The sequence below is a fragment of the Lynx rufus genome, unplaced genomic scaffold (genome assembly GCF_022079265.1).
Source record: "Lynx rufus isolate CCGP_SWC_20201006 ecotype Redwood Valley unplaced genomic scaffold, mLynRuf1.p SCAF_34, whole genome shotgun sequence".
Taxonomy (NCBI): Eukaryota; Metazoa; Chordata; class Mammalia; order Carnivora; family Felidae; genus Lynx; species Lynx rufus.
This window is the reverse complement of record NW_025814850.1, coordinates 1,106,587-1,126,747: the sequence shown is the minus strand read 5'-3', so window position 1 is coordinate 1,126,747 and position 20,161 is coordinate 1,106,587. Positions and strand designations below refer to the sequence as shown.

At 40.5% G+C, this 20,161-nt stretch overlaps 1 protein-coding gene across 6 annotated transcripts in view; it reads right to left on the bottom strand.

Moving 5' to 3' along the window:
• The window catches only part of ATP6V0A1 (ATPase H+ transporting V0 subunit a1), a 57,767-nt gene extending 46,069 nt beyond the window's left edge, over positions 1-11,698 (bottom strand). For all 6 annotated transcript variants that reach the window (XM_047093509.1, XM_047093511.1, XM_047093510.1 and 3 more), the window contains exons 1-2: positions 11,611-11,698; positions 9,442-9,605 (exon numbers count right to left, since the gene is read on the bottom strand). In XM_047093509.1, the coding sequence (XP_046949465.1) occupies positions 9,442-9,558 (117 nt within the window). In that variant the 5' untranslated portion in view covers positions 9,559-9,605; positions 11,611-11,698. The remainder of the gene's footprint in view (positions 1-9,441; positions 9,606-11,610) is intronic.
• Between the last annotated feature and the right edge of the window lie 8,463 nt (positions 11,699-20,161).

Below are 20,161 nucleotides of genomic sequence, written 5' to 3'. Positions count from 1 at the left end.
TTAACCGACAGCCACCCAGGCACCTCTACAGTTCTCTTTTTAAGAACTCAAAGAATTCATTATGAAGGGGTGCCTGAGTGGCTCAATGGGTTAAGTGTCCAATTCTTGGTTTTGGCTCGGGTCATGATCTCACAGTTCATGAGTTTGAGCCCTGCACAGAGGTCAGTGCTGGCAGTGCAGAACCTGCTTGGGATTCTTTCTCTCTCTCTCTCTCTCTCTCCCCACCCCCCCCATGCTTGCTCTCACACTCTCTCAAAATAAATAAACTTAAAAAAAAAAAAAAAGAATTCTTTATGAAAATTGACCACAAAATAGGTCATACAGCAAATCTCAGTAAAGAATTGATATTGGGGTACCTGGGTGGTTCAGTCGATTGAGCATCCAGCTCTTGATTTTGGCTCAGGCCACGATCTCTTGATCATGGGATAGAGCCCTGCACTGGGCGGGGAGCCTGCTTGAGATTCTCTCTCTCCCTTTCCCTCTACCCCTCTCCTGCTTCTGCTCTCTCTCAAAAAAAAAAAAAAAAAAAAAAAAAGGAAAGAAAGAAAAATAGAAAAGAATTGGCACTATACAATGTTCTATGATAATGCAATTAAGTTAGAAGGAAACAATCAGCAAAACTAAAAACGGTATGGGAAAAGATATTTGCAAATGACATATCAGATAAAGGGTTAGTCTCCAAAATCTATAAAGAAGTTATCAAACTCAACACCCAAAAAACACATAATCCAGTGAGGAAATGGGCAAAAGACACGAATAGACATTTCTCCAAAGAAGACATCCAGATGATCAAACAACACATGAAAAAATGCTCAACGACACTCATCATCAGGGACATACAAATCAAAACCACAATGAGATACCACCTCACACCTGTCAGAATGGCTAACACTAACAACTCAGACAACAACAGATGTTGGCAAGGATGAGGAGAAAGAGGATCTCTTTTGCACTGCTGGTGGGAATGCAAACTGGTGCAGCCACTCTGGAAAACAGTATGGAAGTTCCTCAAAAAATTAAAAATAGAACTACCCTATGACCCAGCAATTGCACTACTAGGTATTTATCCAAGGGATACAGGTGTGCTGTTTCAAAGAGGCACATGCACCCCCATGTTTTAACAGCTCTATCGACAATAACTGAAGTATGGAAAGAACCCAAATGTCCACCGATGGATGAATGGATAAAGAAGATGTGGTATACATACACAATGGAGTATTACTCTGCAGTCAAAAAGAATGAAATCTTGCCATTTGCAACTATGTGGGTGGAACTAGAGGGTATTATGCTAAGCAAAATTAGTCAGAGAAAGACAAATATCACATGACTTCACTCATATGAAGAATTTAAGATACAAAACAGATAAACATAAGGGAAAGGAAGCAAAAATAATAAACATAGAACAAACAGAGGGTTACTGGAGGGGTTTTGGGAGGGGGGCATTAAGGAATCTACTTCTGAAATCGTTGCACTATATGCTAACTTGGCCGTAAATTAAAAAATAAATAAATTAAAAGAAATAAACAAAACAATTTTCTAGAAAAATATAATTTACCAAGACTGACAAGGAAAAAACAACAGAATAAGCCTATAATCAGTAAAGAAATTTCAACAGTTAAAATATATCCATCTAAAAAATATCAGGCCTAGGGGCGCCTGGCTGGTAGTGGAGCGTGGGACTCTTGACCTTGGGGTCATGAGTTCAAGCCCCACAAGGAGCATAGAGCTTACTTTAAAAATAAGAAAAATAATAAATAAATAATAAAGAAGTAAAAACGTCAGGCCTAGAAGGTGTAAAGATAGTTTGTACTAATCTTTTAAAGACTAGATAAACCCAAATCTTTAGAAAACTATTCCAGAGGCAAAATGAAGGAACGCTCCTCAACTAACAAATAAGACCGGCCAGTATAAGCTTGACACAGGGTGAGAATAGTTTGACAAAGGACAATTACAAGCCGGTATCACTTATCAATACAGTAGTCTCTCCCTTCTTATTTCCAGTTTTAGTTACCTGCAGTCAACTGTGGTCCAGAACCAAGTGATCCTCCTTCTGACATATAGTCAGAAAGTCAACAGTAACCTAACGCTACATGACAACCCCTATGTCATTCATCTCACTTCATCTCGTCACATTGGCATCTCATCATCTCACATCCTCACAAGAAGGGTGAGTACAGTAGAAAAAGATATTTTCAGAGAGACCACATTCACATAACTTTCATTACAGTATAGTTACAATTGTTCTATTTTATTATTGTTGTTAATCTCTTACTGTGCCTAATTGATAAATTAAAGTTTATCATGTATATTTGTATAGTAAAAAACAACACACACACACACACACACACACACACACACACAGTTTAGTACTATCTGTGGTTTCAGGCACCCACGGTGGGTCTTGGAACGTATCCTCCATAGATAAGGAGGGGGACTACTGTGTAAGAGAAAAAAATCCTAATACAATATTAGGAAACCGAATCCCCAAATTCTTTTGAAATACACCTCATGAGCGAGTTGACTTTACACAGGCTTGCAAGGATGATTTTACATTAAAAAAAAAAAAAACAAACAAAAAAACCCAACAACTATACGATTGCCCAATAAGCATATGAAAAGATGCTTTACATAATTGGCCATGAGGGAAATGCAAATCAAAACCACTGTGAGGGGCGCCTGGGTGGCGCAGTCGGTTGAGCGTCCGACTTCAGCCAGGTCACGATCTCGCGGTCCGGGAGTTCGAGCCCCACATCAGGCTGATGGCTCAGAGCCTGGAGCATGTTTCCGATTCTGTGTCTCCCTCTCTCTCTGCCCCTCCCCCGCTCATGCTCTGTCTCTCTCTGTCCCAAAAATAAATAAACGTTGAAAAAAAAAAAAAAAAATTTAAAAAAAAAAAAAAAAAAAAAAAAAAAAAAACAAAACCACTGTGAGATACCACTTCATAGCCATTAAGATGGTTATCATAAAAATTTTTTAAATGAAAAATAACAAGTGACAGTGAGGATGTGAAGAAATTGGAACCCTCATATGTTGCTGCTGGGAACGAAAATGGTGTGGCTGCTGTAAAAAGCAGTCTCCTGGAGGTTCCTCAGAAAACTAAACATAGAATTAACATATGATCCAGCAATTCCACCCATAAGTACACATCCAAAAGAAATAAGCAATCAAACAAATACTTGTACACAAATGCTTACAGCAGCATTACTGACAACAGTCAAAAAATGGAAACAACCCCAATATGTTCAAGTGATGAATGAATAAAGAAAAGGCGGTATATGCATACAATGGAATATCATTCAGCCATAAAAAGGAACAAAGTCCTAATACATGCTACAATCTTGATGAATCCTGAAAACAATATGCTAAGTGGAAGAATCACGACACAAAAGGCAACATATTGTATGATTCCAATTACGTATGACGTCCAGAACTGGAGAATCCATAGAGACAGAGATAGATTAGATGGTTGGCCAGGGCTAGGGGAAGGGAGGATGAGGAGTGACTGCTAATGGGTACAGGGCTTTTTTGGGGGGTGATGAAATATTCTGGTTAGATAGTGGTGATGATTGCACAACCCTGTGAATACACTAAAAACCAATGAATTGTACATTGTAAAATGGTGACTTTTTTTTTTTTTTTTTTTTGCCTATCTCAATTAAAAAGATCATAGGCAGCAGAGTCAGTCTGGGGGGGACAGCAGTGCCCAGGTGGCTCAGTTGGTTGAGTGTCCGACTCTTGATTTCAGCTCAGGTCATGATCTCACAGTTTGTGGGCTTGAGCCCCATATCAGGCTCCACACTGACAGGGCAGAGCCTGCTTCAGATTCTCTCTCTCCCTCGCTCTCTGCCCCTCTCCCAACTTGTGTGCCCCCCCCCCACAAATAAGTAAATAAACTTAAGAAAAAGTAGTTTGGGGGTATAGATCTGTGTGTCTTGGGTAGATATTTTCATCTGTGGCCTGGGGTACTAGTCTATAATATGAGAATGGCAAGTTCCACTATTCAAAAGTAGGTTCTACTTCTCAGAGTTGCTGCGAGGAATGCCTAAAATAATAATGTAAAATGTTCAATATGGCAACAAAAAAATGCAAACTATCATTGTGACTGTGTTAAACGGCAAGGGATTAAAGAGTAGAGAAGCATGTCAAAGAGAAGAGTGGATGGGGGGACAGATGAGTCACACAAGATTTTGAACAAGATGAGCGAGGAAAATGTCCCACTCAATCGTCTCTAAAACCCAGAGTGGTGGTATGTTTTGCAGAGAAGATAGGCAACAGCTCTATCTTATACTGAAACCACCCACTTTAAGATGTTGCCCATTTTCAAATGAAAAATAGATACAATAAAGAAAGTTAAAGATACATGCTGAAGCATGGATGAACCTTGAAAACATGCTAAATGAAAGAAGTCAGTCACAAAAGGCTACATATTATAGGATTCTACTGACATGAAATGTTCACAATAAGCAAATTCACAGAAACAGTAGATTAGTGGTTTCCAGGGGGTAGAAGTGGAGGAGGGGGATTGGGACGAAAACAGGCAGTGAGTGTTAATGGCGACAGAATTTCTTGTCAGGGTAATGAAAGTTCTAAAACTGACTGTGGTGATGGTTGTAGAACTCTGTGAATATACCAAAAATCACTGAATTATACACTTTGGATGGACAAATTATATCTCAGTAAAGCTGTTTAAAAAAGACAGTAGGAAAAAAAATCTGGATATGTAATTTACCAAATTAATAGATTAACGGAAAAAAACATGATAACCTCAACAAATGAAGAAAAAGGCATTCAATAAAATTTTGCAATCATTTGTGGCAATAACTTTTGAAAATCAGAAATTCAAAGGAATCTGAATAATTTAATAGAATTTTCCAAAAACTTAAGAGTAAACATCTTATTTAAATTGTGAAATAATAGGGCACCTGGAGGACTCAGTCAGTTAAGCATTGACTCCTGATCTCAGCTCAGGCCTTGATCTCGGGGTCATGAGTTCAAGCCCCAAGTGGGCTCTGTGCTGGGTGTGCAGCCTACTTGAAAATAACAAATAAATAAATAAATAAATAAATAAATAAAATTGTGAAATATTGGGGTACCTGGCTGGCTCAGTTGCAAGAGCATGCAACTCTTGATCTTGGGGTCATTGAGTTCAACCCCACATTGAATGTAAAGATTATAGAAAGAAAGAAAGAAAGAAAGAAAGAAACAAACAAACAAACAAACAAACTTAGATTCCCCTTAAAGTCAGGAGCATAGACAAGAATGCCATGTGACACATACATAGCCTTACTTCTTATTAACAAAAACCCCAGGGGCACCTGGGTGGCTCAGTCAGATAAGCATTTGACTCGGTTTTGGCTCAGGTCACGATCTCACAGTTCATGGGATCAAGCCCCACATCAGGCTCCGCATTGAAAATGTAGAATCTGCTTGGGATTCTCTCTCTTCTTCCCTCTGCCCCTCCCTCCCTCTCTCTCTCTCAAAATAAATAAATAAACTTAAAAAATGTTCATTTAAGGCAGTTACTGCTCAGCTGAAAAGCCTCTTTTCCCAGACTCCCTTACAGCTAGACTATGCCATAATTCTGGTCAACAAAAATTAGGAAACTCTTCTGAGGATTTCTAAGAAAGTTGTTTTTTGTTTTTTGTTTTTTTTTTCTCCTGATAGAAGTACTTCTCCTTTCTCCCTGCACTTCCTTCTTCTTGCCTAGAATATGCATGCAATGCCTGGAGCTTTGGTGGTCCTCTACGAGGACAAAAGCCAAATGCTCCAGGATGGCCAAAAAGAAATATAGGATGATCTTAGGACACTGGTGATAGTGTGAAGCTGGGCCTCATGTTACATGAGAAAGTACACCCCTATCACTTGGGTTTTCAGTTACATATAGCTGAACACAATCCTAACCAGTATTAGTTTGCCGTTACTCTCCTTCTGCCTGTTAGTAAAGGTCTTAAGGTACACGGCAAAATAAGAAGAAAAAGAATAAGGACTTGAAAGGAAGAAACAGCTTACTCTTCAATAGTGCAGTAAAAAAGATTATATCAAACGTAGCAAAATGTTAACAAGTGGTGAATCGACTGCAGAGTATTCAGCTTTGAAATTTTTAAAAATAAAAATTTAGGGAAAAAATACTAATAAGCAAAAAAGAACAATTAATTTTACGTGTGACCACATATACCATAAACAAAGAGAAAAGACAGGGGTGCCTGGGCAGTTCAGTCAGTTAAGCACCTGACTTCAGCTCAGGTCATGATCTCACGGTCCGTGAGTTCGAACCCTGTGTTAGGCTCTGCGCTGACAGCTCAGGGCCTGGAGCCTGCTTCAGATTCTGTGTCTCCCTCTCTCTCTGCCCCTCCCCCACTCACTCTGTTTCTCAAAAATGAATAAATGTTAAAAAAAATTTTTTTTTTAAACAAAGGGAAAAGACAAGGCAAATTATCAGTAAAGGATTAGTAAAAGATTAGCTTCCAAAAATACATGAAGAACTTTTACATATTCTGTAAGTGAGCAAAAGGTAAGCAACCCAATAGAAAAACAAGCAGATGATATGGTTAAGACATTCATGGGGATGAAACCCATTATGTCCAATAACCAGATAAAAAGATACTGAGTGTACTAATCAAGAAAATTCAAATTAAAACAACAAAAATACAGCACTTCACAACACCTAACAGTTAAAGAGGCACAGGATGCTCAGCAATGCCCCTCTTAGTTATAATCTCCAGAGCAGCAACAAGTCCGTGAAATCAATACTCTTTACACAGTGACACTAAAACATCATTTGCCTTTTTCATCCTCACTCATGAATATTCAGTGAAGTTTTCCAGAGGCTCATGGTATACATCACAGCCAGATGACTGCAGAAGCAGATAGGAGAATCCAGCTGCCTTCTATTAATTCAGGCATTAAAGAAATTTTCAAAAATATAAAAGCAAAGCAATTCTTTTATTTTGGAAAATATAATTATTTTTTAAAAAAATACTACTTATGATAACGCATATCAGGTTTATTATTGTGAGTTTTTAAATACGTATTTTAAACATATCTTCATTTTAATTTCCAATACAATAAATATTGACAGCTATAACTCATAAAAGCTCTTTAGAATCCTCAATCATGTTTTCAGAGTGTAAAGAGGACCTTAGACCAAAAATTTTGAGAACCACTGCCCTGGAGAAACTATCACACATGTATACCGGGAGACATATACAAGAATCTTCCTTGCAACACTGTAATAACAAAGAACTGCAATTACTTAAATGTTCATCAGAAGGAAAAAATTATAAACTGTATATATTCTTACAATAACTATATAGCAATTTTAAGAAATGAACTAATGCTACCTGTAACAGGTGGTCAAATCTCACAAATAATGAATTTCAAAAGCACAGTGCTGAAAGATACATACAATATGCCAAGCATACAGTTTTAAAACATGCAAAATCATACTAGTATATGTTATTATTTAGCAATACACACATATGTAGCAAGAGTAAAAAATAAAAATACATGGGAATGATAAAAGCAAAACATGGCTGGCTCAAACATGGCTGGCTCAGTCGGTAGAGCATGTGACTCTCAGTCTTGGGATCATGAGTTCAAGCCCCATGTTGGGCATAGACTTACTTAAAAAAAAAAAAAAAAAAGGCAAAAATCATTGCAGAGGTTACCTGTGGGGAGGTGGGGAGAGAAATAGCATGCAGGAAGACTACACGGGAGCCTTCAATTACATGAATGTTTATCTCTTAAGTAGACAGTAGAAATGGAGGTATTCATTATGTTATTCCCTATAATTTTTTGTCTGATTGCAATACATCATAAGTAAAATTTAAGAATGCTGAAGAGAGGGGCACAGGGGTGGCTCAGTCGGTTAAACATCCAACTCTGGATTTCAGCTCAGGTCATGATCTCACGGTTCATGAGTTTGAGCCCCATGTCAGGCTCTGCGCTGAAAGCCTGGGATTCTCTCTCTCCCACACACTCTGCCCCTCCCACCCTCTCTCTCCCTCAAAAAAAAAAAAAAAAAAAAATGCTGAATAGATACAATGGGTGTTAGGAAGGGGGAGACACTGTAGGACCAACTTCCTTTGGTTTCAAATTAAGGGTGACTTAGGTTTGATTTAGGTCTCAAATCTAGAAAACTGGAAGACTATCAATACATTAGCTCAAACTTAGGAAGTCAGGATGAAGAAATAGTTTGGGAGAAGGTAAGGTGCTGGGATTTAGACAGGCTACCATGAGAAGTAGAAATGACAAAATTCTTAGAGAGTTGTAAATTTACGGATGGTGTTTGAGAACTGTCAGGGCCAGAGACATAGATTTGGGGCTCAACGAATAAGATGGAAGATTTGAGAATAGATGAGGTCATCAAAAAAGGTGGTAAAGGAAGATGTGGCTATGGACAAGCTTCTCCAGACAGAGCAGAGGAGAGAGCTTGAGGAATAATGACACAGAAAGCCAAGATGGAGAAGATAAGAGAGGTTAGTGGAAGATAACAGTGAGCCCTCAGAATGGTAAGAAAAGGAATCAGAATCAGGTAGGAGAACATTCAAAGAGGGAAGGCATAAGAAGGTTCAAAGATAATAAAAAATATACTATGTCACTGGACTATATTTGTGTAATTTCAGTGTGCCAATTCCAGGAAGCCAATATTGATTAATCCCACCCCTTTCTGACCACTCCTCTCTCACCTATTCATTCCAACAAATGCTGACAGTATCCTGTATGTGGACACAAAGGATACAATGATTGTCTTCAGCATCCTAAGATGACAGTAGAAGACAGAGACTAATCAACTACTAACACTAGTGAATGTAAAACCACAACTACTGTGAATGTTATCAGTGAAAGTACATGGAGCTTTGAGATGCGTAATTAGGGAACTGTTAACTCCTCTTTCCTTTCAACAGGGTATGTTGTGCCTTCTTCAGCAGACTGCAAGCCCCTTAGGGCATACTTTTTTATACTCTTAGACTGCTGATTTTCTTTAGATATCTTCCCTAAGTGCTCAGCATAATGCTTCAAAATAATGGATATTTAGTATATACTTACTTATATATCTGTACGTTGATGCATCAGATTTTGTAATAAACATGTCCTACTGTATGGAAGAGCTATGACATTTTTTAAATAACCTGCCACAGGTGTTAAAGAGGCCAAAAGCAATGTGCAAGCCTTGGTGTGTCCTCTACCCACATCCCAATCAATTACCTTGAGATTGTATAGGATTATTTGCAAAGGGGGAACTAGTAAAATCATGGAAATTTTGGCACAAACATTCTCACCTCTAGAGAGACAACTCGAAATGCACACTCTACCAACAGTAAGCCAGTGCTATAATGTTATTTTTGCAAATAAAACCCAACATTCATCATAAGGCAATTAGCCATGACAAGAAAAAACAGAGTTTAGCGGTATTCAACAAGCAGCCCCACAACTACTTACATCACGAAACTGAACCTTTCCCAGTTCTCCTAATTCACTGACGCAACAATAAGCAGCTTCTGATTGTAGAAAAAGCTGGGCCAGTGTCATCTCCTCACTCCGGAAAAGCTCCCCCATGGTGGCAGAAAGTGCCAGTCAATGGAGTGTATGGATTTCTTTCCAACCTAAAGCAAAAAGAGAAAACCGCATGACCTCAGATATTACCAAGAGGGCTCAGAGCAAACAACACCGCAGTAAAGCTCTTTTGTTTTGCATTCCATATCTTCTACCCCTTGCAGACAGATTTTTAACATCCTGCTTAGAAAGATGGAAAGGAGAAATTGCAAAAGACTGTTACTAAATCCTCTCCTGCAGATGAAAAGTCACTTCCTTTGCAGTCAACACCAGGATCAAATGACAATACTTTGGGGCATCTCAATACATAAGAATGTATCCAGGTTAAAAACAGGAACTGGGATTCCCAAACAGCTCTTTAAATACCCTGGACAGGGTATTATGACTCAGTGGCGTTCACACTACACAACCTGTTTTTGGTTTGTGTCAGGAAACAAACAGAAGAGACCTAGATTACCCTCTCATAAAGGATGTCTCCCTTGAAATTAGTTTTCTACCCTCTACTGCCCATTTCTAACTCTCAGAGTCCCAGCACTACCCTAGAGCTAAGGCTACCTTAAAGGGTTTAACCTTCCAACTTCTCAGAAAACACCATTTTCTCCCTAAGGAATCTAAACACATCAGCATTATCTAAAAAAAAAAAAAGAGAGAGAGAGAGAGGGGCGCCTGGCTGGTTCAGTGGGTACAGCACGTGACGCTTGATCTCAGGGTCATGAGTTCAAGCCCCAGGTTGGGTGTGGAGCCTACTTAAAAAAAAAAAAAAAAAAAGCCAGCTTGCATATTAAGCTGGATTTCAAGTCCAGCATGCCAGGAGTACATTGATAATGACAAAGCAGTTTTTATCAAGCCACAGAGTATAAACTGGCCACCTCCTTAGCTTTCCGTTTCTTATCCCCATCCTTCAAGATTAATTACATTCTTCCATCTGTTAAAGCTTCTCATACATAAGCCAATAAAGATTTCTTTTAGGGCTGTCTTATCCTCGCCCGGTATGAAAGACAATGGCGCTATCAGTGGTCCTGAAACTGCAATTATTTGTTCGCAATCAGCTATTGTAAGGCACAGACTGCACAGTATCTAAACTCAGCACACCATACAGTATTTTTAGTATCACGAAGGCATCCATAATGATAGGTGAAACTGGCATCAAAAAAGAGCTACTCTGCAAGGCTGGAAGACATTTTGAGAAATCTGAATGACAAAACCTTTGTGCATTTGATGTTCAAGGCACACAATAACACACTCATATATAAGCAAGGATTTCTCAAGAGATTACGTAGCTTGACTTTAAAATCGTCTATACCTGAGTCACTCAAAACAGCTGTTATCAACCCTCCCACATCTTCCCCCAAACAAGGAGAGATTCCGCAGCCTCTAAAGCCGGTAAAATTATGCCTGATCAGCATAGTTCAGGGGCTGCCAATAATGACAGCCTCCAGAGTTGCCTCCCTGCTTCTGTTCTTTAATGATTACAAGTCTCCCGAGAACATCTCTATCCCACTGGAGCCAAACAGAAAACCAGGCCAAAGCGATTCAGGGGTGGGACGATGTCACAAAACAAAATATGAAGAAACAGTAATTCTGCACAAGATGAATACAAATAAAGCGCCCGGCGCCTGCCTCATTATTGTCATCCAGTCCTCGTCTCCTACGAGGTACTCAAATTCACCTGCTTCATTTCCTGTCTACCCAGTGAGAAAGCAGGAATTCTCTGAGCCCAGGCACACCTACCTCCAGAAGTGACGATTAAAAGGGGGGAACCCTCAAATGGGGAGCCCCTTTAAGAAGCCCCCCAAATTCTTCTGCCTACCCAATAACCTTCAGTTCCTCCGCCTCCACCTTAAATGGGGGGGAGGGATCAGGGCCTCCAAAGAGGAGCGAACCTCCAATTCCTCTGCCCACAAGAGGGGCGCCCAAAGAGGGGTGAACCCCATTTCCTCTCAAAGACCTAAGATCCCTGCTAATTCCTTTGACAAGTGAGGAGGCTGTTAGAACGATTTCCTGTGCCCTTCCGGGGCCGCTCCCTGCCGCGCTGTACCTACATCCCCGGCTCACCTTCAGCCGCGGGCCGGGCCGCAGCCAAAGCAGCCGCCCCAGACCAAGCCCGCAGCCTCCGCGGCTCGGGACAGCTGCGCTCGACGTGCGTGCGTCCGCAAAGCCCTGCCCCCGCGTAGCGGCTGGCTCCGCCCCCACGATGACCTCATTGCAGTCAGCCAATGGGGTGGAGCCTCGGCCGGCTGCCGCAGTGCAGAGTCGCGGGGGCGCGGGCAAGACCCAGGGTGCTGACGCCATATTGTGCGCGCGGCCGTGGCACCCGGTCCTGCGGGGCGGGGGTTCCAGTGGGGCCTGCTGGTGTGGGCGCTGGAGGCCCTGAGTCCCCGCGCCCTTCAGAATCCCTTCTCCCTAATACTTACCCTGGAGGCGAGACTGCCTGCTTTTTTTTCTTTTCATATCCGAAGAATTCACAGCTTTTTTTCGACAGAAGAAACATAAAGGAAGGGGAGAAATCATTATGAAATGACCAGAGACCTGGAGAGGAGCTTAAAAGCGCTTACAGTCCAGGCTCCTCTACATACACACGCACCCTTTACCCTTAATTTATAGAAGAGAACATTTAAGCCCCGGAGTGAGCAACACCTTGCTCAAGGTGCCAGATCCGTTGTAGAGCCTTGAACAGGGGCTCTTTCACCTAAGTGTGGAAAAGCCCTTTTTAGGAAAATGCTTGGTTCAGCCCCTCCAGCAAGCGTTCAGGCTCTATTTTCCTCCAGTTAGTGGGAAAATCCCCATAAGACCATGTGTTGTGACAGTAAATTTTTATCTTCTTCGGCAAGATTCCTGCGGGCCCATTTGACCACTGAAGGGTTTTCTATTCCTCAAAAACCTTAGAATAACTTGAAGTTTGTTTGTTTGTTTTAAACGCAAAAGTGGTGCTACCTACTCTTTATAAAAAACGCCTTTCTCAATACTGATATCCCTAAGGAGGAGTAGGGATCCCAAATCATTTGTAGTAACCAGAGCTCCATCAGGAAAAACTTGGAAAACCGGTTATTCAGTCTCTGTGGGTGGTGGAACCCTACTGATGAAGAAGTGAAGAAGATACTTCGGATAAAAACCTAATGCTGATAATTTTGTCCACTTGGCACAGACCTCATCAATCCTGCTTTACCAGCCTAAAACTAATAATGAAGGGCAAAAATGGACGTTTTATTTGAATTTTCTATCTCATATTGTGAGTGAAGATATAACTCGACTCCTTTACGATTTAGTTGAGAAGTAGCACCTTGGAGAGGTGATCTTCAGTATGGTCCTCAATGTGATCTTCCTGTGATCTTCAACGTCCCCTAGCTGTCTCAACTTTCCCGGCAAGGCAGATAGAGACTCACACTTGAAAGCCTGCCAAGTTTTAGAATACTATTACACAATGACTATCATTTCCTTTTTATGAGACTCAAAAAAAGCACCCCCCCCCTTTTTTTTTTAAAACCTCAGAGTCAGGTGCTTGCTAACCACAAATTTTTCATACTCCACCTTTAAGACAGGCTTTCATCTGGACTCACCTCAATCCCCTTGAACTCTCTTTTTTCTCATGGTTTCCTTGAAAGTATATCCTCTCAAGTCCCTTTTCTGGCTTCTGTCATCTCCTGCCATCAATCTTTCTCCAGTGTTCTATTCCCTCCATGCTCTCTACCTTGGCACTCCTGCTTCTTGTCAGGTGTAAATGTCTATGTGTGGAACTCATACCTATTTTTCCATCCACCTCCCTTCTCCTAGGCTCAGAGATGGAATTTCAAGCCGCCTGAATAATGCCATTCAGGCAACAGATGCTTGCTGAAGGCCGAACCCATGGCGAATGTGGTGCCAGCTGCTGGGGAAAGGAAAAATGGAACAGACACACTTCCTATCCTAGAGGAGCTCACAGTTCAGTGAGAAAGAAAGTTCCAGTAATTACAGGAGAGAGATGAGTGCAATGATTCATACTTATTATGTGACAAGCATACTTTTTTTTGAAACAAAATTTTAATGTTTATTTATTTTTGAGAGAGAACAAGGGGGGGGGGTGGAGAGAAAGGGACAGAGGATTCAAAGTGGGCTCTGAGCTGACAGCAGCGAGCCTGATGTGGGGCTCAAACTCACAAATCGTGAGCCGAAGTCGGACGCTTAACCTACTGAGCCACCCAGGTGCCCCTGCCATTTCATACTTATAGCATTAGGACTCTCTAAGCCCCAGTTTCCTCTTCTGTAAAATGGGGTTAATAATAATACTTACATCACATGGTTATTGTGAGGAATAAAAGGAAGTTAGTGCACACTTAGCCCTCAGTCTGCATTCAAAAACTGTTAATTATCATCGCCATTACCTTACTGTCGTTGAGATACAAAATACCGTATAATGGACCTGAGAATCTCAGAAAAGATTACATTGAGGAGGTGACATGACAGCAGAGTTTCAAAGGATCAGAACTCTCACTGAATAAAAAACTGGCCCTTTCCCTGAGATCATTAATCCTACTGATGGCATTATTGTTTTCCTGGCTACCCAGGTTCCAAGCTTAAGCCTTCTCTAATTCCATTCTTTCTCTTTCTCTCCACATTTAGCCAGTTGCTATGTCATGCTAATTGTGTGTCCTGCATTTGTTTCTTGCCTTTACCCACTTACCCTTTTTATTTTCTTTGCTGATATCCTAGTAGAGTAGGTCCGTTAGCCTCTTTCAGATAACTAAAGCAGGAGCCAATGGGAAGCAGCATGGTGTAGTGTCACAGAGCACAGGCTTTTGTACCAGCCTGACCTAGGCTTGTATCTCAGTTCCTCTATTTATTCCATCTAATATCAAATTTAAGAGAAATAAACCTCAGCTCTAACGATTACAAGGTGTGTGAACTTGAGCAATTTGGTTCTTGAGCTTCATTTTCCTCGTTGAAATTCTCATGGACTTGTCTGTGTCTCTTTTAGAAAACACAGTACTTTCTACCTGGCTTTTTTTTTTTCTATCACCAAACTATAAATTCCTTTTCTCCCCTAGCATTGGGCCTACTCATTCAATAGTAAGTACTATTTCTTGAATGAATGAATGAATGTGAATGACCCTGAAAGAAATGGGGGCCTCCTAATAGAAATCTACTATCAACAAACAAACACAGGTATCAGACAAAAAAGAATATGATCACCCCCTGCCTCTTTTCTTTATCCCCTTTATTTTATGGATTTCATTACCGGTGGGGAGGAGAGCTTGTAACAGATTCTTCTATTTTTATAACAGAGATATGAGGGACAGCTGGGAAAGGTTCAGAGCAGAAGCTAGAAATCAGAAAAGGTGTGAGGAGTCAGTGCCAACTTTGCAGGATCAAGTTCAGCACAATAGTGCTAATGTTTGTATTCCATTTACAGTTCTCAAAGTTATTCTACATCAGAGCATACCTATGAGGTATAACACTCTTTAAGTTCCATGATGAAGAATACTTTTAAAAATAGCTTTCAGTCATCAAAAATCCATCATTTCTTCAGCAAACATCTACTAAGTGCTTGCTATATACTGGGCATAATGCTGGAAGCTGGAAATGCAAAAATGAGCAAGGAGCCCACAGTCCATCAGAGGAGTCAGACAAACAACTAACTGTAATGTAACATATGTAATATAGCAGAGATTAGAACAAAAGGTTATGGAAACCCAGAGAAGAGAGGTACCATTTGGCCCTATTGGCCGGCCCTAGAGAAGGCTTTAAGAAGACATGACATTCAAGATGGGCATCGAAGGATAGTAGAATTTTGTTCAGAAGAGGAGACAAAGGCTAATGAAATAGAAGAGAAGTACTAATATTAGACCAAAATCAGATTTTATTTTCATCATAGTAGGCAAATACACCAACTTAGCCCAAAAATGAAAGAAATACTTTGATCCAGAATAATCAAGCATTTATGTTGATTTTATCTCTGATTACCTGTATGCTTCTGGAGGAAAGAAAGAAGATGAAAGGATCTTCTGGGTTGTGCTCGTCTTTCTGTTGAACAAGTACAGCGTATGTCCAACAAGATCAAATATAAAATGCTGTTGATCACACATCCATGGAAAATATGAGCAATTCTAAATGAAGCTTAGCAAGTAATGCAGTTCTGGGTGTCTTAAACTGAGCTGCCTAGCATTTTTGAAAATGTTTCAATAAAATCTACAAAAATTAGATCTTCACTACCAAGACAAAGCAGACAACAGAGGCAGTGATCTTGCAGAGTCTCAAAAATCTACAAGAATCTATAGTGGAATGATTAAAATAAATGTTTTTCTTTTTTTCCTTTTATTTTTTAGTTTGAATGAATGCATCACAATTGTCCAAAGTCCCAGTAGTGAAAGGTCAGCTCATGTTTGTTCATCCAACTTAAATTCCTAGATGGGGCTTACAGGAGAGTATTAAAGTTAAGCCAAGTGTTTTGAAATACATATTTACTCAGTGTCCCTCCTTTCCATATGCTTCCTGTATTAGTTTCCTAGGGCTGCTGTACAAATTAGCACAAACTGAGTGGTTTATTTTTTTTTTTAATTTTTTTTTCAACGTTTATTTATTTTTGGGACAGAGAGAGACAGAGCATGAACGGGGGAGGGGCAGAGAGAGAGGGAGACACAGAGTCGGAAACAGGCTCCAGGCTCTGAGCCATCAGCCCAGAGCCCGACGCGGGGCTCGAACTCACGGACCGCGAGATCGTGACCTGGCTGAAGTCGGACGCTTAACCGACTGCGCCACCCAGGCGCCCCAAACTGAGTGGTTTAAATAACAGAAATTTATTCTCTCACAGTCCTGGAGACTGGAAGGCTGAAACCATGATATTTCTGAAGGCTCTAGAGAAGAATCCTTCATTCTCTCTTCCTAGTTTGTAGTCATTGCCTGCCATCCTCAGCAGTCCTTGACTTGTAGGTGCATCCCTACTGTTGTTCCCTCTATCTTCACACGGCATTCTGCTCTGTGTGTCAGTATCTAGATTCAAATCCCCCCCCTTTTTTTTTGAGAAACAGAGCGCGAGTGGGAGAGAGGGGCAGAGGGAGAGAGTGAATCCCAAGCAGGCTCCATGCTCAGCAGGGACCCAGACACTGGGCTGGATTCCATGACCCTGGGATCATGACCTGAGCTGAAATCAAGAGCCTGATGCTCAATTGACCGAGCCACCCAGGCACCTCTAAATTTCTCTCTTCTTATGATACCAGCTATTGGATCAGGGTCCACCTTAATCCTCTACGACCTCATTGTAACTTGATTATATCTGCAAACACGCTCTTTCCAAATAAGGTCACATTCACAGATTCTGAGTGAACATGAGTTTTGGGGGATTACAATTCAACCTAGTACACTTTGCTTACCAATCTTGGGAAGAAAATTTTCGTCTGTGTAATTTTCCAACTCTTCACCTGCAAGTAGTTGGCAGCAAACAGGAAAATTGTGATTTAAAATTTTACTTTCTGGGAATGCAAGCTGGTGGGGCCACTCTGGAAAACAGTATGGAGATTCCTCAAAAAACTAAAAATACGACCCAGCAATTGCACTACTAGGTATTTATCCAAGGGATACAGGTGTGTTGTTTCGAAGGGACACATGCACCCCCATTTTTATAACAGCACTATCAACAACAGCCAAAGTATGGAAAGAGCCCGAATGTCCATCGATGGATGAATGGATAAAGAAGGTGTGGTATATATATACAATGGAGTATTACTCGGCAATCGAAAAGAATGAAATCTTGCCATTTGCAACTACATAGATGGAACTGGAGACTACTATGCTAAGTGAAATTAGTCAGTCAGAGAAAGACAAATACCATAGGACTTCACTCATATGAGGACTTTAGGAGACAAAACAGATGAACATAAGGGAAGGGAAACAAAAATAATACAAAAACAGGGAAAGGGACAAAGCATAAGAGACTTATAAATATGGAGAACAAACAGAGGGTTACTGGAGGGGTTGTGGGAGGGGGGATAGGCTAAATGGGTAAGGGGCATTAAGGAATCTACTCCTGAAATCATTGTTGCACTCTATGCTAACTAATTTGGATGTAAATTTAAAAAAATAATAAATAAATAAAATTAAAAATTAAAAAAAATGTTTACTTTCATGGGGCACTTGGGTGGCTCAGTTGGTTAAGCATCCGACTGCAGCTCAGGACATGATCTCGTGGTTCATGAGTTCGAGCCCCTCATTGGGCTCCTTGCTGGCAGCGCAGATCCTGCTTCGGATTCTAGCTCTCTCCTCTCTCTCTGCTTCTCCTCTGCTTGCACTTTCTCTCTCTCAAAATAAATAAATAAAAACTTTAAAAATAAAAAAAAAGGAATTTGAGTTGTTTAAAAACATAAAATAAAATTTTACTTTCGCTTGTCTGCATCCTCTGAGATGTTGCTCAGTTTAATGATGGTTTTGTGTCTAGTAAAATGATTTTTTGTCTTTCCCTTTTGTGTAAAAATGAACTCTAGTTCTTTTTTTTTTTAAATTTTTTAGCATTTATTCATTTTTGAGAGAGAGAGAGACACAGAGTGCAAGCAGGGGAGGGGCAGAGAGAGAGGGAGACAGAATCCCAAGCAGGCTCCAGGCTCTGAGCTGTCAGCATAGAACCAGATGCAAGACTTGAACTTATTAACTGTGAGATCATGACCTGAGCCGAAGCCGGACGATTAACTGACTGAGCCACCCAGGCACCCCAAAATGAACTCTAGTTCTTAAACTATTCTGCCATGGAACTCATTTTAAACCAATTCTATGTATGTATGTATGTATGTATGTATTTAAAGTAAGCTCTGTGCCCAACATGGGGCTTATGACCCCAAGATCAAGAGTTGCATGCTTCGTCGACCGAGTCAGCCAGGCGCCCCAGGAACTGATTTTAGTGTTGAATGAGAGAATTCCCCTGCCACAACCTTTAGATGACTTATAATCTACCTTTGACCATCATTCTTGAAATACTGATTAGCAGTGTGTTTCCATAGAAGTGGTCCCTTTTGCCGTTTCACCCTTTGTTCCCCAAAATAACACGCTGCTTCTGCTTTCAAAGCCTCTCAATGTTTAAGATAAAAGTCTTTTGGTAAAAAGTAAAAATCCCTTCATAATAGATTTTGAGGCTTCCTTTGAAGCTCAAAGAAATGTCTGCTTCCTTTAGCTCTGCTAGTGATTACATCCACAAGGAGATATGAATGAGCCTGAGGCATGTGACATTTTATGTAACCCTCAAGACTCTTGTGACCAACACATGGGGCAAGGAACCTCTTAACTTTGAAAGTTAAAAATGTCATGGAAAAAAGCTCTTGATGAAATGAAATTTACAGAGAAAGACAAATACCATATAATTTCACTATATGTGGAATCTAAAAAACAAACAAATAAACAATTGAAAAGCAGAAACAGAACCATAAATACAGAGAACTGATGGCTTCCAGAGAAGACAGGGGTGGGGAGAATGCACGACAATGAGTGAAGGGGAGTAAGAGACAGAAGATTCCAGTTATAGAATAAATAAGTCATGAGAATAAAAGGTACAGCATAGGGAATATAGGCAATGATATTATAATAGCATTTTTGTGACAGATGGTAGCTACACTTTGGTGAGCAGAGCATAACATATAGAGTTGTTGAATCACTATGTTGTACACCTGAAACTAATGCAACATTGTGTCAACTATTCTTCATTTTAAAAAATTGGGGGCAGGGGGATGGTGCATGGATGTTTCAGTTGGTTTAGCGTCTGACTTGGCCTCAGGTCATGATCTCGCAGTTCATGGGTTCCAGCTCTTCGTTGGGCTCTGTGCTGACAGCTCAGAGCCTGGAGCCTGCAGTCTGCTTCGGATTCTGTGTCTACCTCTCTCTATATGCCCCTCCCCGACTCATGCTCTCTCTCTCTCTCTCTCTCTCTCTCTCTCTCTCTGTCTCTCTCTCAAAAATGAATAAACGCTAAAAAAATTTTTTTTTAATTCAGAAAACTTGAGATGGCAAGAAATGAAAGGATTGATTGACATAGGGCAGAGAAGACCCTCTGTGACATCAGGCCTGAAATATTTGCCAGAGAAACAAGAAACTGGTTCAAGGAGATTTCTGAAGTAGAGAATCTGGCAAATGTTTCTGTATTGGGTTTCTAGTAACTTGGAAAAAGAAGGCGAGATCTGGAATGAAGAAATGCATTGGAAAATTCCAGTAGAAAGGATCTGGTTGGATCAGTGGTCAAGGGATGTATTTAACTTGAACGGTCATATTGCCCACTTAGTGCTTGACATTCAATATATAGTTAATAATTTTTTTAAGTAAACCCTACACCCAGCATGGGGCTCGAACTCAATGATCCCAAGATCAAGAGCTGCATGCTCTACCGAATGAGCCAGCCAGGCACCCCTACTTAATAAATATTTTTGAAAGAAAGAAAATAAAATTGGGAATGCACTTTCTTAACTTGTGACAAACTGATGTAGGTTTTTTGTATTTGTGATCACATCCTTATTTAAGGCTGGAGATTTGTTATGCTTTACAGTTGAGTTGTTTTGTTTTATATAGCAGTTTACCAGGTTTGTGTGGTATTTTAAGGAGGGAGTTGTGGGAAAGGGAGCCTGCAGGACATTTTTAGGGAGAATGTACAAGGGCATAATCT